General features: G+C 40.2%; 1 protein-coding gene across 7 annotated transcripts in view; it reads right to left on the bottom strand.

Annotated features, from left to right (window-relative positions):
* Positions 1–556: 556 nt before the first annotated feature.
* ACSL4 (acyl-CoA synthetase long-chain family member 4) overlaps positions 557–10137 on the bottom strand; it is a 69262-nt gene continuing 59681 nt past the window's right edge. For 6 of the 7 annotated variants that reach the window (XM_019540413.1, XM_019540412.1, XM_019540416.1 and 3 more), the window contains one exon: positions 4032–4717. In XM_019540413.1, the coding sequence (XP_019395958.1) occupies positions 4560–4717 (158 nt within the window). In that variant the 3' untranslated portion in view covers positions 4032–4559. Of the gene's footprint in view, positions 2561–3999; positions 4007–4031; positions 4718–10137 lie in introns of those variants that run through there. The other variant, XM_019540418.1, reaches the window with a different exon arrangement.

Raw genomic sequence — 10137 nt, 5'->3', positions numbered from 1 at the left:
CTTTTAAGTGGCAGGGTATTGTGGTATTTTTGTACTTTATGCATTTCAAGATCCTGGCTTTCAAAAGTGGAAACTATGGTGGTGTTGCTTTGGGGGTAGTAGTGCATGTTAGGTAAATGGCGACAAAGGCAGATGTAATATGTGGCCCTCTGACCTGTCATGGCTCAGATTTTAAAATCAGCCAGTCTTGCTCAGTCTTTTACACATACAGAAAACACATTTTTACTTGAAGAGAACAGATTGCCTCCTGTATGGGATTCAGTATAGTGGAGGATGGGAATCTTGATGGAACATATCGTCTAATGTTAATTCAGACAGCTGATTAGGAACTTTTTACTAGAGAGGTCCTGAAAGAATTACTTCAATGCAGAAACAAGAACACACGATACCCAGATTTCTGAATTGTGCCCTGGACCCCACTTTTGTTGGTGGAAACAGCTTGCTTATGGAAATTACAACTACTAACAGCAAACCAATATTTCAGAGAAATAAAAAGCCCTGCCCTAGCACTGCTCATTTCTTCAAATTAAGAAACAGTTTAACAACAAATATTTACTAAGTTTAACTAGCTTTAATTAAACATCTGGTTTAATCTTAGGGTATTAAAGAGATTAAATAGTAATCCACTTTATCAGTCACCTTGTTATATCAGTGCTGGAGCAGTTTTTTAAATTCACACTGATTTTTAAATGCATGCCTTAACATCCCAGGGAGGTAGATAATTATTCTTCTAGGAGCATAGCTTCGCTCTGTCAAGCAGCTATGCCATCTTAGTGAAGAGATTAGTTTTGCTGGAAGTGCAGAGACCCTGTAGGAAAAACTTGTCCTAGTAGGAGCTACCCCTTACAAATGGGGGTTTATAGGCTTAATTTTCATATTGGGAAGTGTTTTTCTCCATTACTTAAGAATTTACTTATTTATTTTACAGCCATGAAGACTGAAAATCCTTAATGGCAGTGAACAATATGCTGGTACAGTCACAAAGTGGTGGTTTACAGGATGATCAGGCCCTTCTTTTGATAGCAGACTCCAAGGAGTAATTGTTTCTGAAGCCTGACTTTGCTGCCCCTAGAAGTGTGCTTCCCCTTCTTTGGTTCCTTCCATTTTAGAAATGAATGACTTTCTGCAATCAATGGCTTTAGGAGATTAAGACAGCATGCACTAAATTACATCTGAAACACTGACTTCTTGAACCAGTTCATTTGTATTTCATCTGTGAAATATTAGTTTAACTTGTACACAGTGCAAATATTAATCCCCTTCCCCCCCCAATCAACAAAAGAATCGACAAAGTACGACAGAGGTAAAGAGTAGAAGCCAGTAAGTATATTTCCTCTGGAGGGGGAAAAATAAAATCTGAAGACCTGCTGAAAGATTTCAGTGCAAATAACTAGCTTTTTCTTTCACTTGTTTAATGATCGTTTCCTTGCAGTGGTCTGAAAAGCTATTATTTGACATAAGTAATTTTTTTATAAACACAGAATAGACTGAACAGCTCTCCAAGACCAAATAATCTGAAAAGCTACTATTGACATGGGAAGCATTTCCTGTATTTATAATCCAGTGTATGTGGTTAGTTAATAAAAAAGGTGGGTTTTTCCTGGTCCCTTTGATTGTTCAAATTTCATGCACAACTAGCAGCAGCTGGCTTTAAAAGAATTGATTTGCTTTTCCCTCAAAAGGTTTTGCAAGATCAGTTGGCAGTGTTCGGGGTTGGCTATAGGAGTCATGCATGTGAAAGTTATCACAGTTATCAAAAGTATCCCTTGAAAGTTTAAGGTACCATATTTTTTCGCATACCACTTGTCCCCCAAATGAGATACGCATCTTATTTTGGGAAGGCAAAATGAAGCAAATGTATTTTTTCGGCCCTGGTTAAACACGGACTGCAGCAGATCCTGACTCTGGCAGCGTTAACACACTAGCTGGCCCTGAAGGGTGAACTCTACCCCTTCTTCCCTGCAGCTGGTAAAGGAATAAGCAGGGCAACCGTCTTGCAGCAGTGTCTCCCTGCTTCCATTTGTCCATGTTTCTATTCTAATCAGGTTCCCCCTTCCCCCTCCGTTTAGACACCCCAATTTTGGAGGGCTGTTTTCCTGGGAGGAAATGTACGTGTGGTATTTGAGTAAATATGGGAACTGGTCCTCAGAGGAAGGGTCCACCTAGTAACCTGTGGGTTCCCCCCACACTTTGAAAGTTGAGAAGATCCACATACACCTCAGATAAAAGGAAAAACTTGCCCAGCTCTTTTAAACCACTACATACTGAAGAGAAATTTCTTATGAAACCTTTCACTCAAGTAGCATTACCAGATAATTGTCCTTTTAACCGTCATATACATAACACTTAAAAATATTATGAATAGAAGAAACTTATAAATACTTCAAGTTATATCGCAGTTGAGGGCCACATCTGTACAAAAGGTAAGCGACATATATAAATGATTAAGAAAAAGTGCAAAAACAGAACAGTATCAAGAGTTTCCACTTTTTACAGTATTTATGGTTCAAGTCTGAACAACAAGCAAGGACGCACGAGCCCAGAGTTTAAAAAAACAAAACAGTTCTGAAGCGATACAATAATGGTCGTTGCCTACCCAAAATTGCAAACCATTATTGAATTGTATCTCTCCCTCCCATCTTAGCACATCTACAACTTCCAGTTATTAAAACATTTTCAAAAAAACTCCCAAACAAAGTTCTGGCTCAAGTGATTTGTCCCCTTGTTTTAATACAACCCACAGCACACCAAGTTCCTTAACTGGACACCTAGATCATCATCCACAGGTAAAACAAGATAATGGGAAACTTGGCTTCCAACTGCAGCTTGTTTTGATTGACATCTGAAGGGAAACAGAAATCCCTTTATAAAACAGGTAATACAAAATGTTAGTTTAGACCCTGATCCTGTCAACTTACACACTTCACTCACATGAATAGTGCTACAAGGTAAAGTTACATGTGCCTGTAAAAGTTTAGAGGATTAGAGTCTAAAGATCCCACAGCAAGAATGTTACTTTAGAGACAGCTGTCTGATTTGACCATCGCCTGCCTGCTAAGATCCTGGCTCTGTACCTAGTTGGTGACCTTACTAGTATCAGCAGCTTTTCCAGTAGAAGGAAGCTTTAATTCTACATAAAACTTTGTGTTAAAGCTGAAAGTGCTGTTGGAATAGGAACGTCTTGGCAAGTTAAATAAAAAAGAAAAAACCATTTTAAAATGTATATCAAAGAGAACACCTGAAGAATGAAGTTACAATTAACTATTTTAAAGAGCCTTTCAGTTCACCTTTATTAATTCAGTAAGTGTAATTTATGCTCCCTTTTAGGCACTGTAAATATATTCAAGATATTAACTAGTGTGCAGAAGATTCCGTCTGTCAGCAATGCAGTTCTAGTGCCCTATAATATTAATTCTGCAGCACAAACAAATTCCATGGTTTGCAAGGAACATTTACCTAATCATCTGTAGTTCCAATTTCTGGATCTTGCTGAGCTGTGTTCATGGCCAGATGAAATGGGGGGGGTTGTAAATTGAATTCCCTTTGAATCTCAGATTCCAAATACACAAGGGGCCATAGTAGTCTCCAGAACTGGGACCAAATGCTTTGCTATGCCCTCCAGCTTATTCCCTTTAGCCATGAAGGGATTAATGATAAAGGGTCTTTGGGCATTTATAGACACACTCTGGGAGGCAGGATGCTTCAGAGCAGCTCCAAGAGCTGCTCTAATTAAAGCGCCCAGAGCATCACATGTATCAGTGTCCCTGTGCTGGGAAGAAAAAAGGTGGTGGGGCAGTGACGCACACGATGCTGGAGTGCAGTAATTACCATGCTCCAGTAGACTCAATTAAATCAAGTCTGCTCCGACATGTTACAGCGCATCCGAGCAGCCTCTGATATATATAGGCACCCTTATGTCTTTTAGGTAATGTTGGAAAATATGAAGTTTGACAGACATCTTTTTAACCACAAAAAAGGACCCAAGATTCCAGATATTAGACCAACACTGAAAGCTGCAAATTGGTGTTTAGTTTCTCCCAGTTTATCTTCACCCTATTTCATTAAACAGTGCAAATATTAAAATATAGTCTTCCTCACCAAGTACCTTGGCTCTTCCATGAATATCACCACAGATGAGTTAAATCAATATTTTAAACTTTTTCAGATAAAAGGGAAAATTTGAGGGAAAACAGCTGATGTAAAAACACTTGGAATGTGTTACAGAAACACCTGGGGGAAAAAAAACAAAAACCAAAAAACAGTGCTCCAGTCACACTGTTTCACACAATCCTACCTAACTCAAAGCTGGAGATGACAATTATAATCATTTAAGTATCTCTTTTCTGCTAGCAGCTAGGTCTGGTTCATTAAAAAAAGCATTTTCCCCTCAGCTCTTGGCTTCAAAGGTTACGGAAGTCTGACAATTTCATGTACTGTCTTAACTTGCACGTGGTGTCTACAGTAGATAAGGAGGTCCAAACTTCTGAGGCTTAAGTTTGGTCATGGAGGATATGAGAAGGAACCTTCTGCACAGTTTTTAGTCAATACAACTGAGAAGCCTATTTGCCTCCATACATTCGCTCGATATCATTGAGGTAATGGTTCTTCAATTCTTTCCTTTTCAGTTTGAAAGCATCAGTCACTAGACCAGTCTCTGGGGTCCATGGTTCAGGGCTTAATCGTACCTTGATTGGTATTTCAAACCTCTCCAGTTTCACTGCAGAGACAAGGGGAGAGCAAAGAAAAAATGAGCGTCATATATGCTCTTCTATTCCCATATAAAAACAGATTCACACTGCGTAATAATTAAGGCTAAAAGTTGCACTCAGCAGTATTCTTTACACCACGGTGCAGCAACTTGCTCAAATACAAGTAATGGAAGTGACACCTGCTGAAGACGACAAATTAAAAAACTTTCCCCCATAATATTTAGCACCAAGTAATACCATCCATGGATTTTGGTAGCGTGTGGTATGTAATTCTCATATTTATAGATCCATTAGCTGGGGAACTGTTAAAGTACCAAAACAAAGAATCTCCACTCTGACAAGCTCAGCGTACAATGATGTACAGTTGTAGAACATAGCCGGGAGCTAATTAAGTAAGGACTATATCAGGCCATCCTGTTACCCATAGTAGCATTAAAGGAAGGTGAAAATCCAGCACCTTAACTTCCTTTTGTACAGTAGGTATTTCAGAACCAGTCAAACTGTGCATACTTTTACTAGGCAGTTTTGATGCTATTTTTGCAATGCCTAATAAGCTCAGTTTGTAGAAGCATGCATCAAAAAAAGCAAAATACAAGTCAGTAATGTTCTTGTGCACATATCTGTGCATCTGTATTCCCACACAGGGGACATTTTGCATCCTGTTATAACACGTGGACTCCACATTTTCTGCACATTGCAAAAATAGGTATTCTTAGTGTGCAGTCTAGGCATTATGATATCAAGCCACATACAAGTTTGCATTTCATCATGTTAAGTATCAGCTATCTAGCTATTCAGTTGCCAGAAAGGTCTTGTCCAAAAGCTAAAAATAAAAAAGTGCTTTATTCCTGGAAGCAAAATGTGTTTAGAGAGTCCAATATGAATGGGCTTCTCTCTCCTTTTGTTATAGTACAATTGCATATTCCTTAGAAGTTGACACGGCCATTAGAGCTCAGTTTTGCATACAAAGAAGCCTTCCTTACAAAGCAAACTAAGGTGAACTTACAACTCTTCTGAAACAGACTGTTAGCAATAGAAAAGGTGTAAATGATTTAACATTTATTAAGACTACATGCTCTTTAGAACAGGGACGGACTTGCTCCATGCTTGTACCTAGCACAATGGTTCTTCTCCAGCAGGGTCCTTTGGGGCCACAGACATGGTTAAAGCTGTCTTTTGCCCCTATATAACTGGAATAAAGCATGGAGAGAGTACAACTCTCCTGTATTCCCTCATATTCAAAGCCCAAGGTGCTGAGGATTCCAAAAAAAGTGGGCCTTGCATATGAACAGGGCTTGTAGCCTCCGGTTCATTAAGTGGCCCTGTACAGGTAGATCTAACTCTAATTACCCAGTCAGGCAGGTGAATAGATACGATGGCGATTATATGTTGAAGGGTCATGAGGGTCTGTAGAAGGAGTACACTTATCACAGTTCACAACTAGCAGCCAGCAGATCAGACACTTCTTAGATTCTGTCTTGCTGTTACAAGCTGCAAAGGGAAACTATAAAAGGGCAGGGCAGCCCGAACCCTTCCTGCAGAAATACCAGGCACAGGACGCACAGCCTTGACAGGCACTGCTATAGCAGAATTTGCAACAACTCACAGAGTGGAGCCAGGTCAATGCTGAAAGTTAAAAATGTTTTCAAGCCCATACATGCCAGTAATGCATCTGGTAAATACCCAAGTTTGACCTCAGGCAGAAGATCTCTCTCAGATCTGGAAACTCTGCTAAGCTTTCAGGTATAAGATTGACTGTACTATCACTTGCCCTTTTCCATGGTGCAGAGTTGATCAGCTTATTGTAAGCCTCAATCACAGGAATTCTGCCATCAGCAATTCCACAGACAGGGGCGACATAGAGGGGGTGTATGCAGGTACACATGAACCCCGTGTGGCACTGCACCCCCTGCAGAAAAAAAGGAGTCTGTGGGAGCTCCCCACTCACTGCTGCCGGCGCAGCCATACCCCACCAGCTACTGGGGGCATGCACTGTTCAGGTTCACAGATTCTTCTTCCTGTCGTCCTACCCCACTTCCTCAAAGGCAAACCCAGAGACCAAGCCTGTGCACAGAGTCCTAAAAAAGGCTACATGCTTATTGCACATGGCACTACGATTCCAGTGTGCATGACTCTGGTGTAGGCATGTACAGACAGACAGACAGACAGAAGCAGCCTAATTAAAAAGGCAGCTAGAGCACCAACTTAAGCAGGAAGGGGGTGGGGGGGGATGTAAAAAAGTTAATAGCTGCTACCACTGCAATCCACCATCACTTGCTGATGAACAGATGCCATATGCCATCACTGCTGGTTGGCTGAGCTACTATCACTGGTAGCCTTCACTGCTGTTTTGTTACGCTTGCGGCTAGAAGAGACTCAAGGAGTAGCTGAAGGCCGACTTTAAATATGAATTAGAAAACAAAAACAAAAACCACACACCCTGAATTTCCAAAGTCTAACATTAGTACAGCCACTAGATGGTAGTAAATATAGACTGATGAACACCAACCAGCATCCATGGCTAACCCATTAGCAACCTTCAGTCCCTGCAACTGTGGGCTATTATTGAAATACAGACATGTCATCATGTTTAGATAGGCCTATTTGTAACTGCAGAATGTTCTGTTAATTCCAAATTCATGGTGGTCTGTTTAGTAGTTGCAAAGACTGAAGGCTACATAAAAATCTAAATACATTTTAGATAAAACTATGGCTAACAAGTGGTGAAGGATTTAAGCCAATCCCTAAAAGGAACATAAAATGGAATATATATATGGGATTGATTTAAAAATCAAATAGGTTTAAATTATGGATTTAAAAATCACTGGTCAGGAAGACTTGATTTAATTACTGTTTTCTACAAGAAGTTTATTCATATTGTTTGATATTCTTTATTCATTTAACTTCTTGAAACTTTGTACTTTTAGAGAAATGTAAGAGCTTGACTAGGTACACATACTTGTGCAGAGACAGTAGGGCTGATGGGTGGCTAATCAGGTCTGTTCTCTCTCATCTCCATATACTGCTGTTAAAAAGGATTTTCTCTGGAGACAACCAACTCACTGTGCCTGAAGAAGGGCATTTATGCCCAACAACTTGCAGAAAACAAATTTTTCCAATTATTTAGTTGGTCTAATAAAAGATATCACATCTATCCAAAGAACCTTGTCTGTCTATGATCTCTGGACACACTAATCCAGTTTGAAAACACATTAAGCATCACAGAGATGCTTAATAGGATCTAGACTGAGCACCAAGCCCCAATCTTTACTAATCTACAGAGGATCCTCTGGGAACCCCATAAGATTGGGCCCCTAATATATAGCCATAAATAGGTCATAACAGGCCTATGCCTAAAACTTCTGAAAAGGTTACATGAATATATTGTTTCAAATAGTATATAATTAGAAGGTATAATAATCCCTATTCCATGATGGTATCTTTGAGCTTTAACATATATCTTGCATTAAAACTACCTTTATATAAAGTGGTTTTTTTAAAGCATCTTAACAAAAATATGCTTACATCAAAAACCCTGGATTTAATTTTTTTAAAATCTGGTTTCTTGGGTTTTTAAATTTTTTTTTGATGTTTACTCACCCTGATTAAGATAGCAGTGAAGATGGAAGAGTCTTCTTTCTACTCTATTGGTTGGATCATCATAAAAAAAAGCCCAAAACGAATAATGCCCCCTCTAATGTTTGGCTTAAAGCCCTTATTATTTTATCTTTTCCTTGAAAAGGTCACCTCAAGTTGTTTTTGATCTTCATTATTTGAAACAACATGGAATTCTACAGGTCAAGCTTGAAGGACAAAAACATTGGAAAGAGACTTTCGCTGACACACACTTGCTCCCTGCCATACCACCACTATCAATAGCTCTTACAACCTACTTCCCACATTTTGTTTGCTCCTTCCAGTCCTTACATGCACTGTACAAGAAACCTGCATCTTAGTTAAAATTTCACAGTTTAGCAAGCAACAGTATCTTTCTCATGGGATGTACTGATTAGGAGACTAGCATGCATTTTTCTAGTAAAAATAAATTGAAGGAAACTCAAAGTCAGTGCATTGTCTTTGCCCCATTTCTAATTTTTGGGAAAGGAAGGCAGGCAACTGTGAGGCCCCAAGTAGGGCAGACTTCTCTACATATGGTCAGACTTACATTTGGAATTGGCTAGTACAGCAGACAAGCTAACTTTACTTACTCTTGTTTGCAACTTCTTTTATTTCTTTCAGTATTTCAGCTTCCATGATAGGGTTGTTACAGATATCAATCCATGACCCACTGACACTTTTCTGTCCAGCCAATGCTGTCAGCTTCTTTTGGTTAGGCACCACAAAACTGATCACATATGACTGGTCGCTGAAACAGGATGGGAAAACAAGAACTAAAAATAGGCAAGTGGAAATAATTTAAAAGAGTACAAAAATGCCTTCTTCAGCCCAAGAAAATATTCTTCAGTGCTTTCATATTTGTAATCAATATTCCTTTCCCAAACTGTACATGTTGGTCCTTTGGTGACAATCTTTGACAATAACTGAATTGCAAGAGACTGCAACTTTTGTAAGTTGTTAGAAGTTGTAAACAAGTTCAAACAAGTTATAGGAAGGTCCAGATTTTCTACTCCATTTATGTTCAGTAAGTTAAGAATTACAAGCGACAGCTCTTCAGGTATCTCCCTTCCATCAGGCTCCAAGTGGCAAGGTAAATATTGCTCTAGTAGTCTCACAGAAGGCAAAACCTGTCCAATGTGGATTTTACTTGCATTTAAGGGGGAAAGGCTACTATTCATTCCTTCATTTGAGACAGGATTGACTGAATTTGGGGTAGGAGAAACATGCACATGGTCACTTTAAGCCAAGGTGGTCCAACTGGCAGCCTGCACCAGTTAAATGAGCAGCCCTGGGCTCCACATTACAGGCTACAACTCCTCTTGCTGCTCCAGTGTTTTCTGGAGCTGGAGACCCTAGTCTCATACCACCTGCCTCGACTTTTCCTTCCTACTCCCATTCCAGGGGGCAAGGCCATGCAACCCACAGCACTAGAAGAGCCCATGGTAGGGTCCAGCAAGAGAACTGATGTGAGGGCTCCCCATACATGGTATGGCATGGGGGTAGGGAGGCACTGCCTGTGTGGTGCAGGGGGGGAAGGGATGCGACTCCGGGAACTGTGGCTTACACTGGTATGACCCACATGGCACGCAGCCCTCAGCCTCTTAGAAATTGGACCACCCTGCTTTAAGCCACCTCTGCAAATCACTACATTCCAAAGGTTCAGAGTGACCCCTAGACAAATTGGAGGATTGGGCCAAAAAATCTTAAGGTTCAATAAGGACAAGTGCAAAGTCCTGCACTTAGGACGGAACAATCCCATGCACCAGTACAGGCTGGGGCAGACTGGCTAAGCAGCAGCTCTGCAAGGAAG

The sequence above is a fragment of the Crocodylus porosus genome, unplaced genomic scaffold (genome assembly GCF_001723895.1).
Source record: "Crocodylus porosus isolate Cpor-Errol unplaced genomic scaffold, CroPor_comp1, whole genome shotgun sequence".
NCBI lineage: Eukaryota > Metazoa > Chordata > Crocodylia > Crocodylidae > Crocodylus > Crocodylus porosus.
This window is presented reverse-complemented; position numbering and strand designations above follow the sequence as displayed.